Source organism: Pecten maximus, chromosome 18 (assembly GCF_902652985.1).
Source record: "Pecten maximus chromosome 18, xPecMax1.1, whole genome shotgun sequence".
NCBI lineage: Eukaryota > Metazoa > Mollusca > Bivalvia > Pectinida > Pectinidae > Pecten > Pecten maximus.
Genome location: NC_047032.1, coordinates 10,973,284 through 10,997,658, shown reverse-complemented (window position 1 = coordinate 10,997,658; position 24,375 = coordinate 10,973,284). Strand labels below are relative to the sequence as shown.

Below are 24,375 nucleotides of genomic sequence, written 5' to 3'. Positions count from 1 at the left end.
AGTTATGAGGAGATTTGAAAACAGTAATGAAGAACAGATCACCGTCATAGATCTTGTTAAGAATATGGAGGAACTACTACCAGCTAAAGATAAAGCATACAGCGTGGTACATATGAAAAAGAGGATCCTTGATCACTTTGGATTGTCTGTGATGATCACGGATATCAATGGTAAATGCAATGTTGTGACTCTAAAGAAGACAGTATCAACTATACTTCAAGATTTCTATGAAATGCCGAAACCGATAAATCAAGAGGAGGAAAAGAAGAACATCATTCTAACAGCTGCGAAATTAATCAAGGCCGATATAAAATCAATGGAAGCAACGACATCAACCTATCCAACTGCTGATGACATCTCATCTACCGAAAAGAACATGGCTTTTCTCCCAGACATCCTCAGACTATTTCTGACTGAACTTTTTAACAAAACGGATCCAGAAGTCAGGATTGCAGCAATTGGCCAAGCTATTGTGCAGTCAACGAGACCAAGGACGTTAATAGCTCCTCTTCAAATAGGTCTCGCGGTTCAAATGCATCATCAATTCGGATCAAGATTTTTGTCCGATATTTTAAACAAAATGGGATTCGCGTCATCATATTCGGAGGTTCAAAAGTATGAGCTTAATGCTGCAGCAACCCGTGGAAATGAAGTCAGCAAACTCCAAGACGGCTCATTCATTCAATACGTCGCCGACAATGTCGATCACGATATATGCACAATAGACGGACACGGCACATTTCATGGGATGGGTATTATTTCAGCCGTTACACCAGCAGCTCATAATATGAAGATCATACCACGACAAAGTCCATCTTTGCAAGAGGTGATACACCTGGCGAAAATCGATATTGTGACACCCTCTAGTTCATTCACCAGTTTGAAATTTGAAGTTCTGAAAGACATGGCCATTCAAGACGACACGTGGAAGATGGATCTCCTCTCTGCGGTCAGTTGGTCCCTGCGATATTTGAGTCCAAGCTGGTCTGCGATCATGCATAAGACAGCAGTTGGAAACTTTCCCGGGAAGTCTTCAATAGAATTTCTGCCAATGATTGACATGAATCCTAGTGATTTAACTTGCGTCTATTCCACCCTCCACTTTGTTTGTAAGGAAGCAGCAGCTAATGGATTTACGCCGATTCTGACTTTCGACCAGCCACTGTATTGGAAGGCGGCCAATATTATTGAACGTGAGCCAATGCGTAGTCCCCTGAAGTCCATAATTCTCAGACTTGGCGGTTTCCATACTGAAATGAGCTTTGCCGGGAGTATAGGACATTTTATGGTTGGATCTGGATTAGCCGAACTGCTTGAAACCGTGTATGCACCAAACACTGTGTTGCATATGCTTACTGGGAAAGCAATTGCCCGAGCTGTACGTGGACACATGATGGTGAAGAGAGCACTAACGGCCATTATTATCCATCAGATATACTCCATTCCATTACCCGGTGTCCAAGGAGACAATGACACCACAACGGTCATGACACAGGAGGCAGAAGAATATCAAGCTAACCCAGATTCCGCTCAAAATCATGACATTATGGATATAGGTAAAATCCTGGATTCATTGCTAGACAGCAGTATCACGGTTGCAGACGTGTGTGAAAATGAGATGTTAGAACACGTGAAATCGGAAATGGATAGCTACAGAAGTAACCACGCTAATCATCGCACAGCGCTATTGTGGTTTCAATACATGGATTATTGGTTAGCATCCTTCAGAAATTCATAAAGGCAGAACGAACAGGGAATTGGAATATCCATCTGCAGACCATAAGGGCAATGCTTCCATATCTCGCAGCCTCAGGGCATAACTTGTATGTCAAATCTGCACGTGTGTACCTGCAGCAAATGGATCAGCTTGAGTCCAAACACCCTGGAGTTTACGCATTTTTTATGTCTGGCCACCACGTTGTTAGGCGAACTGACAGATACTGGGCTGGGATATCATCTGATTTAGCAATTGAGCAAGTTTTGATGAGGAGCATGAAAACATCTGGAGGCTTGACTAGGGGCAGAGGCATGACGGAAGGCCAGCGTGCACAGTGGCTACTATCTATGCCGGACTGCTCGCAGATGAACGCCGCAATGCAAGAAATCACAGGAGTAAATTTCAGCACAAGCTTGCAGCACAAAGAAGAAGGCGAATCTAGACGACAAAGAGACTCAAAGGACACACAGACATTGACAACGTTCTTGTATGATCGCAATCCGTTTATTGCAGAAGAAAATCTTAGGAACATCGAGACAGGTGTCACCGCAGATTCCTCAGTAGACGCTTATAACGCAAAACAAAAAGGGCTCGAAATCCTTAAGTCAATGGATGGCAAACTTGTTGAAGAATTCTCTTTCAAAAGGAAACATCAAGTCGTCACTTTAAGCGAAAAATTGTCTGTCAAAGTTGAAGGGGAAACAATACCCGTAGATCCTCAACTTCTATTCCAGAGGTTTATTGCGGCTGCAAATGGAACATATGATGACAAAACAGAAATATTTGCGCACGAGCTGTGCAGTCAACCAAGCGCAATGTTTGACTCCTCTGGACTCATGAGATTAGCACAGAAGTCATCGCTTGGTGAAGCCATCTGGAATCTGGGAGATTGCAATGCCACGGAATTGGAAGCTATCGATGACGATATGATGTACATTATAGACGGCGGCTCACTTCTCCACAGAATTCCATGGATAGCAGGCCAGACATTTGGTGATATTTGCAGTCGGTACAAAGATTATGTTTGCCATCACTACAGGAAAGCCGTCGTCGTTTTTGATGGATACGAGTCGGGTCCGGACACAAAAGATTCTATTCATCTTCGTCGAACCAAAGGTTTATGTGGTACCGAGGTGAAATTCAAGGAATCAACACCATTTAGGTCGAAGAAAGATGTATTTCTGGCAAATCATGAAAATAAGCAAACATTCATTCACATGCTTGGAACAACATTAAATGCAAACGGAATCGAAACAAAACACGACAAATCAGACGCTGATACATTGATCGCAAAAACCGCTATAGCTGCGTGTAAAACCAACCCTACTGTCTTGCTGGGAGAAGACACCGACCTACTTGTACTGCTACTCTATCACGCCGAGTTGCAGTCGTTTCCTCTTTATTTCCGATCAGACATCTCGAAAAAGAATAGCAAGGCAAAGATTTGGGATATTCAGAAGACAAAGGATTTGTTAGGATCTGAGTTGTGTACCCTTTTGCCTGTTATACATGCCATAACAGGTTGTGATACGACATCGCGATTGTTTGGGATTGGAAAAGGACTAACACTCAAGAAGGTATCAAATAATACATTTATGAAGTCTCAAGCACACGTTTTCATCAACAAGCAAAGTACGAAAAACGAAATTATTGCTGCGGGAGAGCATCTGATAACTCAGCTCTACAGTGGACTACAATATGAAGGACTGGACATCCTGCGATACCGGAAGTTTGCTAATAGCGTGCTAACAAACAAGACATTTTTGCAAATACATACTCTACCACCTACATCTAGTGCCACTGCCTTCCATAGTCAAAGGACCTACTTTCAAGTGCAAAAATGGATTGAGGGAAATGTTCTGAACCCAACTGAATGGGGATGGGTTCTTTCCAATAACAAACTGCTGCCAGTGAAAACTGACAAAGCCCCAGCTCCTGAAAGACTTCTGACAATCATTCGATGCAAATGCAAGAAAAACTGTGACACTAGAAAATGTACTTGCCGAAAGCATGGTCTTGAATGTTCACCTGTATGCAGTGATTGCAAGGGAAATAGCTGTTCCAACTCAAACATGTTGGATGTCTTTGGAAAGGATTGAAGTGACATGCAATGTACCAAAGATACGTTTAAACGGACCTTGACTATCTAAATTCATGGGAAGTTTTTGACCAAGATATTTTATTAACGATTACCATTTCAGCAACGTGTTGCTGTTGTTATCATGAATTTTATAGCTAGCGAGACAACTCGTCCCAAATTACAAACTCGATTTATAATACATACACATGTAAAAATCTTGAAACGTGCCAATATGTTAATGTAATTATAACAGCATTTTTTAGTTTCGTCCAAATGCGACATAAAAGCCCTTTGTAAAAAAAAAACAACTCCATGCCATAAACCCCCATACTTTCTCTTTTAAAGCAATACAAGGTAGGTTGATGCACTTAGGACAACTCGTCCAAAAAGACTCGGACCATAATTATAAGCAAATATAGTCAAAAACACCATATAGTTTTGATATAATGCTTATTTGTATGCTCAATGGCTTTGTTTGTCATCAATTTATTGATTAGAGATGCTATTAAATGAATTTGAATGAAATTTATCATTCGTTTATTGTATTGGAATACGATTCAGAATGTAATTAAACATGTGACCTTTGACCCCCGATATCTTTTTTTCCCGAATTTTCCCCCTTCTCGATTTTTGATATGTGTTAGGGTACTTATACAGGACATCAGTGATACATCAACTGTTTTTGTTGCAATTAGTTTGAGGTTGTGGTATTTTGAGAGTAGATTGACTAGACTAAGACGGTATGGCCGAGGTGACCGCCACACTCTCGGTTTCTTTGCTAAGAATTGTACCTGCTGCCCCCATTGCATGATCGTAAGAGGCGACTAAACTTGGGATCTTATCTTTTCTCTTCTTTCTTAACAACTTTCTTCTTCCTAATGTCTCCCTTGACAATGCCTCACTTTTGACCTTTAGTTGAGCGTTCGCCCCTGTGAGGAAGGCTTTGGGTTCTGTCCCCTGGCCGAGACATACCAGAGTCTTTAAAAATGGTAGTTGCTGCTCCTGCTTAGCGCTCAGCAAATTAGGAGTGGGACGACTGGTTGGCCCGTTGTCAGTATAATGTGACCGGGTGGGGTGTGCTGCTGGATGTCTTCGGCAGTATGCTTCAGTGAGATCACTTTAAATCGGCAAAAGTTCCGGCCTATCACAAGGAGACTTAACACAAACATACCGCAGCCTCCCAAAACACACATACGCACTTACCACACGCATACATGTCGCACGCACGGGAGGCCGTCCTTAAATGACCTTGGCTGTTAATAGGACGTTAAACAAAATAAACCAAACCAAACCAGGGTTCGCCCGTTGTCAGTATAATGTGACCGGGTGGGGTGTCCTGCTGGGTGTCTTCGGCAGTATGCTTCAGTGCGGTAGCACTGTAAATCGGCAAAAGTTCCAGCCTATCACAAGGAGACTTAACACGAACATACCGCAGCCTCCCAAAACACACATACGCACTCACCACACACATGCATGTCGCACGCACGGGAGGCCGTCCTTAAATGACCTTGGCTGATAAATAAATTAAACCAAACCAAACGAAATGATTTGAAAACAAGATGGCCAATAAGTTAGCATCTTACGACTTATTCATGCAATTATGTAACGAATTTGAACCGAATTGATGCAATTTTGTAACCAAAGTTTTTCGGTGTTCAATTTTGTAACCAAAGTGGGCAATTATGTATCGAATTGATGCAATTATGCAGCTGCAAAGTTTGCATGTAACGAAAGTGATTTTTATTTTTTGAACTTTTTCGAACCATTATATCAGTGTTATATTTGACGATATAAAGTTTAATTTGCGCTGGGTTATATTGATTTTGGACGTTTAGAAAAAAAGTTATTAATGTTTTAAAGTCGAATTCGTTACACTTTTCGGACACATAGGGTTAGGTCGATTTTTACTTGATTTAATTTCAAGTAGGTATTAAATGTTGTAAAGCATTGACTACGAATTATTGATGTTTTTTGTTGAAAATAATTTGGTTTGGTTTGGTTTATTTTGTTTAACGTCCTATTAACAGCTAAGGTCATTTAAGGACGGCCTCCCGAGCGTGCGACATGCAACCTAACCCTAGTCTAACCACCACATTGGTGTCATAATGGTATCAATTCGTTACATTTCTAAGATCAAACTATTGTTAAGGTCATTTATAAAGCGTTTTTTCTCGCATTTTAGCATTCTTGATATTCAAAAAGAAGAAAATTAACAAAACTTTAAAAAACAAGATTTTAAGCGATGTTGTCTGTTTTTGGTCGGAGGGCATCCCCATTCAAACATTTTTTATAAACCGGACGATGCAAATCTGGCCGGTTTTTTGTATTTATTCTGTTAAGACATAATAATGGTGGCATCAAATAAAAAAAAGTTCTGTTTATTTGCACTTTTCTAATGTGTGTGAAGTTTAAGGTACCAATTTAAGATGACATTTCATACCCCCTCCAATTAACGTGCTTTTTATTCTCATATTCTTTATACTCACTAAGACAAGTTATATATCATTGGAAAGGGTATTCAATTTCCTTGAACACGATTTAATTTTTTTTTCTGAAATGCACAGGATTTTTGACGGATTTAGCTTGGAAACATGCCCCCCAGGATAATTCAATGGTGCTTTTTGAGAATTCGAAAAAATATAAATAACTTCAATATATATATTTTTTTCGCTCGGTAAAGTGATAGAGAATGATAAATTGAGTCGAAAACCGTTAAATTTAGTCTTCTACCACAATTATTGAATTTTGTATGATTATTTGAAAATTCAAAAAAATGGCGTAGTGCTCCCTATATTGAATTCGTTACATAATTGCATCCCACCGCGGTTAGAGTGAAATCAATACAATATTGCGAAAAAAACTTAAACATACATTACAGAACAAATATTTCTAGTTCATTTAACAAGACTTACAACTTAATTCATGCTGAAAAACCTAACCCTAACCATGTGCAATTACGTAACGAATTGAATTCGTTACATAATTGCAATACCTTGCGGTTAGGGTAAGATTTATATTAATAAATATAAAGTAACAATATTTCTTCTCTTGAAATAGTTTATTGCTGCCTTTTACAACAAACATGGTACATAAACACTAATTATCCCTAACCGCAATGTAATGCAACTATGTAACGAATTCGAATTCGTTACATAGTTGCATGTCATTCGCGGTTAGAGCGAAATGAATAAAATATGGCCAAGCGAACGATAATACACATAAAAATAGATTGATTTTAATGTATAGAGCAAAAAATACAAAGATATTGATGCTCAAAAAAGTACAGCTGACCATTGAGAAAGTAAGACAAAATGACTTTCGTTACAAAATTGCATCCCATCAGGGTTAGGGAAAATAATACCTAAATACATATCTAAATACCATTGTACGTCTCTTTTAATGCTTTTCTTGTCTTTTTAACAACACCCATGTCATATATAATCTATTTAACCCTAAACGCACTGACTTGCAATTTCGTAACGAATTCCAAATCGTTACATACAATTTGTAAGTGCATGTCATTCGCGGTTAGAGTGAAATGAATCAGATATAGCTCAAGAGAGTCCAAAGATCATTAAAGAAAACTTATTTATGGTGTATTAAAGAAAAATAATAACTTATTCATTCTAAAAAACCTAACCCCAACCATGTGCAATTATGTAAGAATGTAACATATCCACTATAATAACCTAACCGCAGTGCCATGCAATTATGTAACGAATTTGAATTCGTTACATAATTGCATGTCACGGCGGTTAGAGGGAAATGAGCTAAATATTGCAAAGACAACAGCATAAAACATTTAATAAAACTTATTTTTAATGTTTTCAATCACAAATACACAGTTATTAATGTTCGAAAATCTAACCCTAACCATGTGCAATTATGTAACAAATTGAATTCGTTACATAATTGCAACCCATCAGGGTTACAGACCATGCGAAATATTACTTTTTTTCACAGGACATTCGGTCTGGTGAACTCTGAATATTTACCAGACCGAATCAACTTTCACAGGACATTTCGGTCTGATAAACTTTAAGAAATTACAGGACATTCAGTCTGCGGAAGATATGCATTATATGCTTTACAATTCTAGAGTAGATGATAAAATTGCTTCTTTGTAGAAGAATTAACACACCTACATTGTATGACAAAATGTCTGGAATTGTTGTCAACAAAATACAAAATATCAACAGTCATTTCATCATAACTTTTATTTGATCTCTTAAACAATCTCTTAATTATGACAAAGGATCCAAAAGACACACATGATCGTTGCAAAACTATTAACAACTTCTTGAAAACATCATGATATTTTCAAAGTTCTCCTCTTCGCCTTGATAGTCTTCAGAATAGTCAAAATCATCTGCATCTTTTCCAAAGATTAAATCAAGTCTCATGAGTTGTTCTTCCTCACTTATGATGCTGTCCTCTTCCCTAGACCATTCACCATCAATCTGTCTCTCAACATCACCCTCAATCTCTGTAGTATCACCCTCAATCTTTCTCTCAACATCACTCTCAATCTCTGTAGTATCACCCTCAATCTTTCTCTCAACATCACTCTCAATCTCTGTCTCGCCCTCAATCTTTCTCTCAACATCACCCTCAATCTCTGTCTCGCCCTCAATCTTTCTCTCAACATCACCCTCAATCTTTGTCTCACCCTCATTCTTTCCCTCAATCTCATCCTCATTCTTTCCCTCAATCTGAGTTTCACCCTCTTTTATTCCCTCAATCTCTTCAGTCTCTAAATCATCTTCTCTCTCAATCTGGGCCCCATCCTGTAGGTGAGTAGGATTACCAATCTACCAATTAAAATAAAAACAAATTAAATTCTTCCCATAAACAAACAATTTAACATAATACCAAAACTCAAGTGCAATTGTTTAAATGATTACCTCATCAATGTTGTTGTGGGCTGTACCAGCTGCATTGGTTACATTTTCCAGGTCTGCAAAAAAGTAATTGATCAAATTGAATTTTATAACATTATTAAGGAGTTATATTTATAACAATGAAATGTTTGAATAATCATCTTTTAAGATTTTGTTATTTGTTGTTCTACTATCGTTTGAGGCAAATTAATTATATAACAAGATTTTGGTTGGTTTTAAATATCATTAAAGTAATTACCAGTCTGTTTCTCTCTTTTACCAGTAGATCTTCGGTAGTGTGGCCTCCTTGGCATCAAAGATGAGAGCTACAAAATTAGACATAGGATTTCAAGCACATCAGTCAGAATTGAAGATCATCTAGATCTACTGAAATAATTCATTTGTAACTAACCAGAAAAGGCAACAATTTGAAAAGTATTTAAAGCATTGGCAAAACAAACTCACAAGCCAGTCATCAATGGAATCCTTAGGATTAAATTCTGGGATGCACGGACTCTGGAGTTTGACCAGCAGAAGGTTGTTCAATGTTTCATTGGACATGCTTATCCGTCTGCTTGTCTTGATCAGCTTCATTTGTGAAAATGTTGTTTCACAGCTGACACTCGTTGGTGGAAGACAATGCAGCAGCTCTATTACCAAGGCCATGTGTGGAAAATCCTGTAGGTCCTGCACATTATTCCATTTCAAAGCCTTCAAATCTGCACCGTGCCTGCAAAATGATAGTCAGAAAGTCAGATATGGATAATTTGAACAGATGATATCAAATATATATAGATATATAACAGCATTTGAACAATACTTTAAGACTTTAAAAGGTGTCAATAGACATGCTTTACCTTGCATACAGAACTCTTTTCAACAACTTGAACTCTTCTAGGGCAACATCAGTATCAAAACTTGGGTTGACATGATGGAATGTGTTTCGGTAGTTGGAAGTCACTGCCACAATAGCATCAGCTCCAAAGTCTACAATTTATGAATGTTGTACTTAAAAGTCTTGATATTGACATGAATGATCATGAAGTTCTCAGAAAAAAGACCAACGAAATATAGTAAATGTTGAATTTTCTAGTTTCCATTCACTTTTGGTAATTTATTCCATTTAAACCACATATGGAAAGAATGACTTGTTTACAAAAGTTATCTGTTTCTACAGAATAAGATATACATTTGCATTTCACTAAATATTATTAAATGTGTTCTTAAATGTTTTGACCAAAAACTATAACAATTGAATAAATTAAGTAAAATTGTTATTACTGTGTTGAGGTTTAATAAATGAAAATACACTAAACATTCAATAAAATTGGAAGTACAAACAGTATTCAGACACAGCCATTTTATGGAAAAAAATGAAACTAACTAGAAACAAACAAAAAAAATTGTTAGTAACTGAAATTTTAACAATGGTATGAACTGTAACAGTTTTCAACATATGGATTGAAACCTTTGACATCATGACTATCTTTCTGTGGCCATTTATCAAAATGGAGAATCCTGGTGGCATTGTCGAGAATGGCCTGTGAGGTTGGACGACTAAACCTGTCCTCTATAGCCTTGATGAGGCCATCTATTATCGTTTCTTTGTAAGGCATTGATGGAGTCTGTCCTTTAAGTTTTATACCCTGGTACATACCTGTTGTAAGCACCTCCGATACCTCATCAAACTGATCTGTGTCTCTAAAATGTTAGTATATATACATGTTCAGGGAAATATTGACTTACTTTGAAATTCAGTTGAATATTATCATATCATTGTATTTTTACTATTACATATTAAAGTAGATTATTTAAATCATTAATTTATCATCGATTCATACCTTGATCTAAGATCTTTCAATAGATTTACAGTAGCCTCTACCCACACACAGGTGTCTCCAACAGTTGTAGCAGGAGCCTGGAGCTTAAGTGAAAGCATCATCAATGGTTTCAAGATTTCCTGGAAACGATAAACTTATACTTTTATCTACTTAACTAGGCTAGCTACATATGTTAGGTTTAAAAATTAACAGTACACTCGTCAATGCCTACATGTTTTAAATTAAACAATAAAACATGCCTATCGCGTACACTATTATAATTACAAGACAGTGTTCATTAACAATTATAATGGCATCATACATGTAAAACACATACTAATAATTGACTTCTACACTCACCTTAAGGAAGAGGATGAAGCAAAGGACATTCATGTTGATCATGATCTTCAAGAGACCTCCTGCCTTGGCTTTCTCGTGGCTTTGAGTAGAGAGGTGTGCCTCATATGCCCTGAAAGTTCTTAGAAATGCATCTATCCCTCTAGAAAGATGAGCCATCCAGCGTGTCCCCGTCACCTTTGTTGGCATAACTCCTTTAATATGCAGACACGAGATTGCATTCCGCAGACCACTTTTGTTTTTGTATTGTTTTGTGTAGTGGTAGTAGATACCAATCAGTAGTGTCATAACTTTATCATAAAGGTTTTGTTTCTTCATCACGTCTCGGAATGACAATTCAAGTCTATGTGCAAAGCAGTGAATGTTGATCATCTCTGGATTGATGTCTTGACGAAGGAGTTGTGCTAACCCTGATTTGTGACCTGTCATATTAGACGCCCCATCCGAACCGAGCGCAACAAGTTTGGCTGAAAAACAAAAAACTTAAACTTAACTTTTACAGTCCTCACTATCCTGCATCTTTGTTATTTTTATCGACATCTGAAGTATTTAGAATATAAACACCGCCACATCAAATCCATCACTCTCATCAGTTTAATATAATGGTTTTAATATGACACTTACCTTTATCAATGTCATGTGAGTCAAGCATATTGATGACAAACTCTTTCAGATCTTTGGAGCATGTAGATACTGGTGATCCTATTCCAAGGAAACGATCGACCACTTCCTGACCTATACAGCAACGAATATATATTGCTTCTTGCTCATCTCCTGAAATATCAGTTGAACCATCCATCATTATTGAGAAGAAACTAGCATTTTTCCCTAAGGTTGTAGTAGTTTTCTTCTCAACATTGGCTATGGATCTTGCAAATGTCAATACAGCCTTTGCGTTTCTGTAGGTTGTGCCTATATCAAGCCCTTTGGCTTGATCCAAATCACAATGCCACACAAAGTCTGATAAGGGTTTATTCTGTTTCAAAACAGCATGAGCGTTTCTGAACAAATGTGTCATTTGGTTTCTTTGCCCCTTTTTCAACGATAATAATGCTGCCGCAGCTGGTGTTGATTGTACTAAATGTTGAGACGTTTGTTTTAGTTTCTGGTCATTCTGAAGTTCTACAGCTTTTTTGTGCGCTGAACTGCTTTCGTGGTCAACAACTGCAGATATTCTAGCATTCTTACATCCATGGATAAAAGTGTTCTTACCTCTCATGCTACTCGATGTACTCGTGTACTGCTCGATGCATGTTTTACAGGTCATACTGTTATTGGCAAAGTCAAGGACAAGCCACGGTCTGCCGTCTTGCCACTTCCCGTTCACATTACGAGATGGCCGGTTTTCCTCGTATTTTTTACTACTGGCATGCTTTTTTGCCAATCGCTCCGGCGTTGACGCTCTGCGTTTCAAAGTCTTGCCGGGCATTACCCCATCCACATATCGAAGCATGGCGGCGGCCATTTAATTAAAGCGTGTTCGCGACAAACGTATTCGGGACCATGATCAGGGGATAGTCTAAAAGCCGGACAATCGGTCCGGAACTGTACAGTTCGGTTCCGGACCGGCGGCAAATTAACCAGACATTGTCCGACGGACCGACATATTTCGCATGGTCTGGGGTTATATTAAAAGATAGTGAAATAAATGTTTATCAACAAGAAAACGTTTCTTTAAATGCTTTTATTGCATTGATTTAATATCATCGGGAAATATAAATCATATTTCACTCTAACCGCGAACAATTGCAATTATGTAACGAATTCAAACTTTCTTTACATAATTTCAAATCAATAGGGCTAGGGCTAAATGGTGTATAATTGACACTGATGTGCGAAATTAAACAAAAAAAAGCATTAAAAGATAAATATTGCAACTATTAAATGTGTATCTAGGCATTATTTTACCTAACCACCTTGATTTGCAATTATGTAACGAATTTCATTTAGTCTTACTTTTATCATGTTAAGTTGTACCTTTCTGAGCAAGCTTAACTTGGTAATTTTGGTTTAATACATTAAAAATAAGCCTTTTGAAATGTTTTCTGATGTTTACTATCCCTCATTCGATTTATTTCTCTCTAACCGCGGTGACATGCAATTATGTAACGAATTAGGAATTCGTTACATAATTGCAAATCATGGCGGTTAGAGAGAAACAAGATATATATAGCAAGGAAAAGCACGTTTACCATTTTATAGAGCTCATTTTTAATGTTTTTAACTATTATTTTAAAGTTATTATTGTTTAAAAAGCTAACCATGTGCAAGTATGTAACGAATTGAATGGGGTGATCTGTGACGGGATATTTTCTCTAAAAAGCAAATACAACGTGATTTTAATGAAAACAAGTTTTAAATATCTTAAGCCAATAAAAAGGATTGCAAACATGCAAAACCCTCTTATTTTACTTAAATCAGGACGGACTTATGAGCCAATGAAAGTATGTAACGAATTGGAAAAAACACTTCAGGGTTAGGTATAAACTTTGACTTTTTTTACTATTTTAAGCACCGAATACCCTTGTTTTAATACAATGAAAATTTTCAATCAAAAAATATATCAAAAATAACATCATTTGGACCTAACCTGATATTTGCAATTTTGTAACGAATTCCTCATGGGTTTAGGCCTGAGGAGAAAATTCCCATGAAAAATATTTTTTGTATTTTATGCAAACATTTCATGTCTGTGGAAAGAGCGGACAAAACATGCTAAGAAAATCAATTTAAAGTCGAGAAAAGTCTTTTTTCTCACCTAACCCTGAGGTATTGCAATTATGTAACGATTTCAATAAGTCACATGTTCATGGTTAGAAATTATAGTTCAGAATCACTAGTACCTAGTTGCTTTTGAGCATCAGTCAGGGATACATACTTAGATATGTCTGCCATATCTTAGCATGTATCCCTGTCCAGGCTTGGGACGGGGACCCTGCTCAAGTAAGCCCATCTTTTTTTTTTGTTCTTTTTTTTTTAGCATACCCAATGCCGGTTTTTTTTCATTTTTTTTTCATATACAAAATCAAGTCATTATTACAAAGGGATTGGAAGGTGCCACAAATTTAACAATACAACAAATAAGAACATTTTTCAATTAGCAGGAATCATACAAAATCATTATCAGGAATATTTCAGAAGGAAGTGAATGTAATTTCTTTTCTTTTCTCTTTTTTTTTAAGCATACCCAATGCCTTTTTTTCTTCATTTTTTTCATATAAAAAATCAAGTCATTATTACATAGAGATTGGAAGGTGTGGCAAAATTCAACAATACAACAAATAAGAGCATTTTTTTTCAATCAGCAGAAATCATACACAATCATTATCAGGAATATTTCAGAAGGCAGTGAATGTAATTTGTTTTCTTATGTCTGCATCTTCTTTCGCAATCTGCGCGCGGTCCTCACCCGATCTTTTATTGTTTTAATGGAGAACCGCTCCAACACACTCTGGCCTAGGCCAGTCCTGGCCATAAATTCTTTCATCAGTGTCTTGAGTTATTGGGCATTCTCCATCAATGATGGTTTTGCAGGAGGACAATGTGATGTTGCCCTCCTACCGGGTGAAAACTCGCCTTCCATGCAGGTAGGGCGTAAGAATTGTACCTGGTGCCCTCCCGACTAGCCTCGTCAGACCCATCACCAGATCCCTGGTCTTGAGGCTGTTGTTGAGCTGGCGAACCACTTGACTCACCGAGCATCACAGACTGTATGGCCGAGGTGACCGCCACACTCTCGGTTTCTTTGCTGTGTAACAGATAGTAGTTATCCGCTGTTGATACTCTGTGAGTCATGTGACTCGCCAGTGCCTCTCTCATTTCGGGGTGTTTCTCCCGCATGTGCGTCACGGTACATTTTCGGATCTTTGTCGCCGAAATGGATGGGGATTCCGGACAAGCAGTGGTCCAGAACGAGTTGATTGCATTGTTGACCTCGCTGTTGTTCATTGCCTGCCTGGCGAAGGTCAGAAAGAACTTCGAGGAGTCTTTGGCGAGTTCAGGATCAACGCTCTCCATGTAAACCTTTCTCAGTTTCTTAAACTGCATCATGCACGTCCAAAGCTCTTTCGGGAAGACTAGGGTGGCGGGAGTTCTGTAGCCGCTCTTATGATCGGCTACGACAACCACCCGTTTGCCCTCATCCCGTTCTTGAGAATAGGAAATTGCTCGGAGCGTCATGGCCGCGATCGCCCCGGAGCGCTGTGCGTTAACCGCTAAAATGTTTAGCACAAGGTAATTGCGGCACATCGCATATCTGTTGCTGTGGAGGGTTTTAAACTCGCCACAGGCAGGCATTCTGAGTTATTCCTTCGAATCGGCAGCCTGCTGGGACTGGAGGGCTCGGGTGTGATCAGCTGGACTGATCTGCTCGGCGGTGTCCTCCATGGCCTTCTCGACCGGTCTCCGTCGCGAGAGCTGGCCTAGAGAATTGGCCCATCTACCCACCCGAGCCATTCCTTCGCGACACTTGTCGACGTCGCAACCCACTGGTTTCGTTGCGCACAAGAAAGACAGAAATTCTTTCAACGACCCCAGATGGGATCGAAGTGTCCCTGGCTGCAGGGTTTCCCTATAGGGTTCCAGCCAGTAAGTGGAGACTTTGCTGGAATCCAACAAGGAATCCAGGTCTGGGGTTGGACTCATGTCCGTACACTTGCATATGGCGAGAACCTGTTTGACGTGCTGCGTTGCAGCAGTGTGGCTCTTGCCTCTCTCCAAACTGACAAGCCACTCCTTGAATTTGACAAGGAGTGGAATGTCAGCGTAGGAGTCAAGAGTTGGTGTCGACGTGGGTGCCATTCGTTGCAGCTTGTCGTCCCAAATCCTACGCAGTCTTTCGTCGTTAGAAACGACCTCAACTGACCCGGAGGCTGATGTAACCACATGCCTCGCAATGGCAGATGCCTTGGACCGCTCCTCTGATGTGACATCGTGGTGCTTGCGGTCGATTTGCATGTCAACTCGTGTCACAATAGAGCAGCCAGCCATGGGGCACGATTTCGGTGCTTTTGCCTTTACCGTGTGGCTTTAGATTTCGCACTTTTGGCATGGAGGTTATGAACTTCGGTCAAGTGACGTACAAGATGGACAATTTCCCTACCACAAATAGGGCAGGGCCGCTTGGCTCTTTTTTTTTCGCTGTACTGGGCTCTATTTGCCCTCACATTATAGTGTTTTCTAATGCCTCCTGAAAAACTGAGGCCCTCTTTTAATTTTCGATCTGCGCTTCGAGCTATTTCTTGGGGCGGTAGATCAGGAAGTGGGTCTTCGGAGGAGGAGGGGGAGGGTCAGTTTTGTGGCCCTCCTTGGAGAATGAGGATGAGGGTCGGTCCACCTTATGGCGGCCCCGTTTTGAGGAGGAGGAAGAGGAAGGGTCTGTTTTGTGGCCCTCCTCCTTGGAGAATGAGGAAGAGGATCGGTCCACCTGTTTTGATGAGGAAGAGGGAGGGTCTGTTTTGTGGCCCTTCTCCTTGGAGAATGAGGAAGAGGGTCGGTCCACCTGTTTTTGAGGAAGAGGGAGGGTCTGTTTTGTGGCTCTCCTCCTTGGAGAATGAGGAAGAGGGTCGGGGCACCTTATGGCGGCCCTGTTTTGGGGAGGAGGAGTGACGAGTTTTCTCGGGGACATAGTCGTCGTCGCGGTCATCGTCCTCCGAGGAGGCATCAAAAAGACGGCTCCTCCTCCCCTTCTTTGCCTTCTCCAGGAAGGATTCAATTTGGTTTCTCAGCACTACAGGGAGTCTTTTCCCCCTCCTCGAACAGGTGTGCTGTCCCTCTCTGGTCGCGGTTGGGTTGCGTTAGGGGCTGGACATCTTGCGTAAGGGGCCGGGAATCGCAGTCGCAGTTGCGATGTAGCGGAAACTTTCCCAAGCCCCGTGGGGAATTTGGCAACCGCACCCTAGGCCCAAAGTGGACCGCCAACCGAGCTGGTGATGGGGGGGGGGGGGGGGGGGGGATACAGTCACTGCACTGCCGAGCTTCCCATTCTACAGGAGGATCCTGAACCGGTGTTGGGGGACCAGACGCCCTTGACCTCATTCTCTTAGGAATTGGGTTTAATTTCCCCCCACCCCTTCCTTTCCCACTCTTAAAACCCTTTCGGGTTTTCGCCATAGTGTTGATGTTTTTTGCACTGCCGAGCTTCCCATTCTACAGGAGGATCCTGAACCGGTGTTGGGGGACCAGACGCCCTTGACCTCATTCTCTTAGGAATTGGGTTTAATTTCCCCCCACCCCTTCCTTTCCCACTCTTAAAACCCTTTCGGGTTTTCGCCATAGTGTTGATGTTTTTTGGGTTTTTTTAATCTTTATTTCTTGTATTTTCTACAATCTATGTGCTATCAACTGTCCTTGTACTAAGCAAAGACTGGAATGATGACGTAGGAACGCGCTCGCAACCTCAATTCCGAAACGGTAATGGAGTATGGCAAGGTTCAGTTACGCCTCTTCTTCAGTAATATTTTTACCTAATCACGAGGAGTATGGCAAGGTTCAGTTACCACCTTCGCTTCAGTATGTTATTTACCTAACGAAGGTGGGTTGCAGTTATGTAATAAATGTTTACTAATATCTTTCTCGAAATATTTAATTTGGTTAGCTCTAACCGCAAGATTATGCAATTATGTGACGAATTCAAAAATAAGATAAAATTGAATTCGTTACATAATTGCAAATCATGGTGGTTAGGTAAAATAATGCCTAGATACACATTTAATAGTTGCAATATTTATCTTTTAATGCTTTTCCTGTTTAATTTCGCACATTCGTGTCAATTATACACCATTTAGCCCCAGCCCTATTGATCTGAAATTATGTAACCGAAGTTTGAATTCGTTACATAATTGTTATTATTCGCGGTTAGAGCGAAATATAATTTATATTTCCTGATGATATTAAATCAATGCAATAAAAGCATTTAAAGAGACGTTTTCTTGTCGATAAACATTTATTTCACTATTTTTTAATCTAACCCTGATGGGTTGCAATTATGTAACGAATTCAATTTGTTACATAATTGCACATGGTTAGGGTTAGGTTTTCGAACATTAATAACTGTGTATTTGTGATTGAAAACATTAAGCATAGTCTTTGCAATATTTATCTAATTTCCCTCTAACCGCCGTGACATGCAATTATGTAACAAGTCGTAAATGGTGAACATTTATTTCACTATTTTTAGGTCATCTGACCCGAAGGGTCATCATGCTTCGTCCGTCGTCGTGCGTCGTGCGTTGTGCGCCGTGCGTAAACTTTTCACATTTTAATCTTCTTCTCAAGTTCCACCAGTGGGATTAAGCTGAAACTTGCCTGAAATGATCCTGAGATGGTCCTGACCAAGTGTTGTTATTTTTCGGATCAGTCCGAAATCCAAGATGGCCGCCATAGCCGCCATTTTGAAAACACATTTTAAACTTCTTCTCAAGTTCCACCAGTGCTGTTGGGCTGAAACTTGCCAGAAATGATCCTGAGATGATCCCGACCAAGTGTTGTTATTTTTCGGGTCCGTCCGAAATCCAAGATGGCCGCCATAGCCGCCATCTTGAAAAACACATTTTAAACTTCTTCTCAAGTTCCACCAGTGCTTTTGAGCTGAAACTTGCCTGAAATAATCCTGATATGATCCCGACCAAGTGTTGTTATTTTTCGGGTCCGTCCGAAATCCAAGATGGCCGCCATAGCCGCCATCTTGAAAAACACATTTTAAACTTCTTCTCAAGTTCCACCAGTGCTATTGAGCTGAAACTTGCCTGAAATGATCCTGAGATGATCCCGACCAAGTGTTGTTATTTTTCGTGTCGGTCCGAAATCCAAGATGGCCGTCATAGCCGCCATCTTGAAAAACACATTTTAAACTTCTTCTCAAGTTCCACCAGTGCTTTTGAGCTGAAACTTGCCTGAAATAATCCTGATATGATCCCGACCAAGTGTTGTTATTTTTTGGGTCGGCCCGAAATCCAAGATGGCCGCCATAGCCGCCATCTTGAAAAACACATTTTAAACTTCTCAAGTTCCACCAGTGCTTTTGAGCTGAAACTTGCCTGAAATGATCCTGAGATGATCCCGACCAAGTGTTGTTATTTTTTAGATTGGTCTGAAATGCAAGATGGCCGCCATAACTGCCATCTTAAAAAACACATTTTAAACTTCTTCTCCAGTTCCACTGGTGCCATTGAGCTCGAAATTGGTGAGGATGTTAAGGAAGGAGTGCCAACAAAGTGTTGTTATTTTTTCGGCCTTGTAAAAACTTTGGCATGGCAGCAATGGCGGCCATTTTGTAACATGATTGCGCAATCATGGTTTTTCATGAACAACACCTATTTCAAACTTCTCAAATTTTACCGGTGGGATTCAGCTCTAACTTACCAGAAATTATCCTTAGATGGTCCAGACCAAGTGTTATTATTTATTGGGTCGGTCAGATATCCAAGATGGCCACCATGGCCAACAGTGCCACTATATACTTGCTACAGAGAATGCATACTACAATAATATAAGGGTTTTAATTTAGAGTCAGATGACCGTTAAGGCCCCTGGGCCTCTTGTTTAATCTAACCATGATGGGTTGCAATTTTGTAACGAATTCAATTCGTTACATAATTGCACATGGTTAGGGTTAGGTTTTCGAACATTAATAACTGTGTACTTGTGATTGAAAACATTAAAAATAAGTTTTATTAAATGTGTGTTGTACTTGTCTTTCCAATATTTAGCTCATTTCCCTCTAACCGCCGTGACATGCAATTATGTAACGAATTCGAATTCGTTACATAATTGCATGGCACTGCGGTTATGTTATTATAGTGGATATGTTACATTCTTGTACCAATAAAATGCAATAAAAGCATTTAAAGAGACGTTTTCTGGTTGATGAACATTTATTTCTCTATTTTGTAATCTAACCCTGATGAGTTGCAATTATGTAACGAATTCAATTCGTTACATAATTGCACATGGTTAGGGCTAGGTTTTCTCTATTTTTAGGTCATCTGACCCGAAGGGTAGTCATCATGCTTCGTCCGTCGTCGTGCGCCGTCCGCCGTCCGCCGTGCGTAAACTTTTCACATTTCAAACTTCTTCTCAAGTTCCATCAGTGGGATTGAGTTGAAACTTGCCTGAAATGATGCTGGGATGGTCCTGACCAAGTGTTGTTATTTTTCGGGTCAGTCTGAAATCCAAGATGGCCGCCACAGCCGCCATTTTGAAAACACATTTGAAACTTCTTCTCAAGTTCCACTGGTGAGATTGAGCTGAAACTTGCCTGAAATGATCCTGGGATGGTCCTGAGGAAGTGTTGTTATTTTTTAGGTCGGTCAGAAATCCAAGATGGCCGCCATGGCAACCATCTTGAAAAACACATTTTAAACTTCTTTTCCAGTTCCACTGGTGCCATTGAGCTGGAAATTGGTGAGGATGTTAAGGAAGGAGAGCCAACAAAGTGTTGTTATTTTTTGGCCCCGAAAAACTTCGACATGGCAGCCATGGCGGCCATTTTGTAAAATGATTGCGCAATCATGGTTCTTCTAAACAACACCTATTTAAAACTTCTTCTCAAATTCCACCAGTGGGATTCAGCTCTTACTTACCAGAAATGATCCTGAGTTGGTCCTGAGGAAGTGTTGTTATTTTTCGGGTCGGTCAGAAATCCAAGATGGCCGCCATGGCAACCATCTTGAAAAACACATTTTAAACTTCTTCTCCAGTTCCACTGGTGCCATTGAGCTGGAAATTGGTGAGGATGTTAAGGAAGGAGAGCCAACAAAGTGTTGTTATTTTTTGGCCCCGTAAAAACTTCGACATGGCAGCCATGGCGGCCATTTTGTAAAATGATTGCGCAATCATGGTTCTTCTAAACAACACCTATTTAAAACTTCTTCTCAAATTCCACCAGTGGGATTCAGCTCTTACTTACCAGAAATGATCCTGAGTTGGTCCTGAGGAAGTGTTGTTATTTTTCGGGTCGGTCAGAAATCCAAGATGGCCGCCATGGCAACCATCTTGAAAAACACATTTTAAACTTCTTCTCCAGTTCCACTGGTGCCATTGAGCTGGAAATTGGTGAGGATGTTAAGGAAGGAGAGCCAACAAAGTGTTGTTATTTTTTGGCCCCGTAAAAACTTCGACATGGCAGCCATGGCGGCCATTTTGTAAAATGATTGCGCAATCATGGTTCTTTTAAACAACACCTATTTAAAACTTCTTCTCAATTTCCACCAGTGGGATTCAGCTCTTACTTACCAGAAATGATCCTGAGTTGGTCCTGAGGAAGTGTTGTTATTTTTCGGGTCGGTCAGAAATCCAAGATGGCCGCCATGGCAACCATCTTGAAAAACACATTTTAAACTTCTTCTCCAGTTCCACTGGTGCCATTGAGCTGGAAATTGGTGAGGATGTTAAGGAAGGAGAGCCAACAAAGTGTTGTTATTTTTCGACCCCGTAAAAACTTTGACATGGCAGCCATGGCGGCCTTTTTGTAACATGATTGCGCAATCATGGTTTTCCTGAACAACACCTATTTAAAACTTCTTCTCAAATTCCATCAGTGGGATTGAGCTGCAACTTGCCTGAAATGATGCTGGGATGGTCCTGACCAAGTGTTGTTATTTTTCGGGTCAGTCCAAAATCCAAGATGGCCGCCATAGCCGCCATTTTGAAAAGACATTTTAAATTTCCTCTCAAGTTCCACCAGAGCTGTTGGGCTGAAACTTGCCAGAAATGATCCTGAGATGATCCCAACCAAGTGTTGTTATTTTTCGGGTCGGTCCGAAATCAAAGATGGCCGCCATAGCCACCATCTTGATAAACATATTTTAAACTTCTTCTCAAGTTCCACCAGTGCTATTGAGCTGAAACTTGCCTGAAATGATCCTGATATGATCCCGACCAAGTGTTGTTATTTTTCGGGTCGGTCCGAAATCCAAGATGGCCGCCATAGCCGCCATCTTGAAAACACATTTTAAACTTCTTCTCCAGTTCCACCAGTGCTGTTGAGCTGAAACTTGCCTGTAATGATTCTGATATGATCCCGACCAAGTGTTGTTATTTTTAGGGTCGGTCCGAAATCCAAGATGGCCGCCATAGCCGCCATCTTGAAAAACACATTTTAAACTTCTTCTCAAGTTCCACCAATGCTATTGAGCTGAAACTTGCCTGTAATGATTCTGATATGATCCCGACCAAGTGTTGTTATTTTCCGAGTCGGTCCGAATTCCAAGATGGCCGCCATCTTGAAAAACACATTTTAAACTTCTTCTCAAGTTTCACCAATGCTATTGAGCTGAAACTTGCCTGTTATGATTCTGATATGATCCCGACCAAGTGTTGTTATTTTTCGGGTCGGTCCGAAATCCAAGATGGCCGCCATAGCCGCCATCTTGAAAAACACATTTTAAACTTCTTCTCAAGTTCCACCAATGCTAGTGAGCTAAAACTTGCCTGTAATGATTCTGATATGATCCCGACCAAGTGTTGTTATTTTTCGGGTCGGTCCGAAATCCAAGATGGCCGCCATAGCCGCCATCTTGAAAAACACATTTTAAACTTCTTCTCAAGTGTCACCAGTGCTGTTGGGGTGAAACTTGCCTGAAATGGAGATGATCCCGACCAAGTGCTGTTTCTTTTAGATTGGTCTGAAATCCAAGATGGCCGCCATAGCCGCCATCTTGAAAAACACATTTTAAACTTCTTCTCAAGTTCCACCAATGCTATTGAGCTGAAACTTGCCTGTAATGATTCTGATATGATCCCGACCAAGTGTTGTTATTTTCCGAGTCGGTCCGAAATCAAAGATGGCCGCCATAGCCGCCATCTTGAAAAACACATTTTAAACTTCTTCTCAAGTTTCACCAATGCTATTGAGCTGAAACTTGCCTGTAATGATTCTGATATGATCCCGACCAAGTGTTGTTATTTTTCGGGTCGGTCCGAAATCCAAGATGGCCGCCATAGCCGCCATCTTGAAAAGCACATTTTAAACTTCTTCTCAAGTTCCACCAATGCTGTTGAGCTGAAACTTGCCTGTAATGATTCTGATATGATCCCGACCAAGTGTTGTTATTTTTAGGGTCGGTCCGAAATCCAAGATGGCCGCCATATCCGCCATCTTAAAAAACACATTTTAAACTTCTTCTCCAGTTCCACTGGTGCCATTGAGCTGGAAATTGGTGAGGAAGTTAAGGAAGGAGGGCCAACAAAGTGTTGTTAATTTTTCGGCCTCGTAAAAACTTTGACATGGCAGCAATGGCGGCCATTTTGTAACATGATTGCGCAATCATGGTTTTCCTGAACAACACCTATTTCAAACTTCTTCTCAAATTCCACCGGTGGGATTCAGCTGTAACTTACCAGAAATTATCCTTAGATGGTCCAGACCAAGTGTTATTATTTATTGGGCCGGTCAGAAATCCAAGATGGCCACCATGGCCAACAGTGCCACTATATACTTGCTACAGAGAATGCATACTACAATAATATAAGGGTTTTAATTTAGAGTCAGATGACCGTTAAGGCCCCTGGGCCTCTTGTTTACTCTAACCCTGATGATTTGCAAGTATGTAACGAATTCGAATTCGTTACATAATTGCATGGCACGGCGGTTAGAGGGAAATGAGATAAATATTGCAAAGACAACAGCATAAAACATTTAATAAAACTTATTTTTAATGTTTTCATTCACAAATACAGTTATTAATGTTCGAAAATCTAACCCTAACCATGTGCAATTATGTAACGAATTGAATTCGTTACATAATTGCAACCCATCAGGGTTAGATTAAAAGATAGTGAAATAAATGTTTATCAACAAGAAAACGTTTCTTTAAATGCTTTTCTCAACACGCCCTGCTAGGATGTTGGACTTGTTTAAAAGTGACTTCATCTCCAGAGCAAATTATTCATATTCGGCTGCTTTTGTTGATGAAGGTTGATATATGGGTCCACGTAGCCAATTCAGACATGCCGTGACACTTTTCATCAGACTTTCGAGATTTTTGATGAAGTAGTTTGATGTGAGTTCAGTTTAAAAAAATCTGAACTGCTTGAAACGAGAATGATAACTTTCGACCACCCATCTTGTTTTAGTGATACACCTGTCTGTGTTTGCCTCTATACCATCATGTTGACTCTGTCCAGGTTTGAGAAATGTCGGCATGTGAGTCTCGTATCTCTCGTCTGATAGTTTCCTCAAAATGTCTCGGAAACCCCTGTCTACAATTACCTGATCATCTTCCTATTGGATACCTGACAGACTTTGTAATGAGGTAAGTATCTTGTCAGTGATTTTGGCCTCATTATCACTACCAAGAAATGGGCCGACAGTGTCTAGAACGTAACCGTTAGGGAACACAATACTCATAAACTTGATGAACTATTTCAAACAATAATTACCTTGGAAGAGCTTAATTCCCCAGACTGTGTTCTTTTTTGTGGATTTGCTTTGATTGTTTTCTTCATACGTCTTCATTTCTTGTTCACTAACAGTCTTAAATCGGCTGGCACCGGCAACAGGTTTTACTTCCATCATAGGTT

General features: G+C 40.0%; 2 protein-coding genes across 2 annotated transcripts; both read right to left on the bottom strand.

Moving 5' to 3' along the window:
• Window positions 1-7,995: 7,995 nt before the first annotated feature.
• Window positions 7,996-9,728, bottom strand: LOC117316072 (protein Ycf2-like). Its single transcript, XM_033870557.1, has 6 exons — window positions 9,535-9,728; window positions 9,143-9,407; window positions 8,937-9,003; window positions 8,702-8,754; window positions 8,444-8,608; window positions 7,996-8,377 (listed from the first exon to the last, which is right to left on the bottom strand). The coding sequence occupies exons 2-6, from the start codon at window positions 9,341-9,343 to the stop codon at window positions 8,087-8,089; spliced, it is 777 nt and encodes a 258-aa protein (XP_033726448.1). The 5' UTR covers window positions 9,344-9,407; window positions 9,535-9,728; the 3' UTR covers window positions 7,996-8,086.
• LOC117316227 (zinc finger protein 862-like) lies at window positions 9,531-12,319 on the bottom strand. Its single transcript, XM_033870766.1, has 5 exons — window positions 11,479-12,319; window positions 10,858-11,321; window positions 10,519-10,637; window positions 10,146-10,378; window positions 9,531-9,664 (listed from the first exon to the last, which is right to left on the bottom strand). The coding sequence occupies exons 1-5, from the start codon at window positions 12,317-12,319 to the stop codon at window positions 9,531-9,533; spliced, it is 1,791 nt and encodes a 596-aa protein (XP_033726657.1).
• Window positions 12,320-24,375: the final 12,056 nt, after the last annotated feature.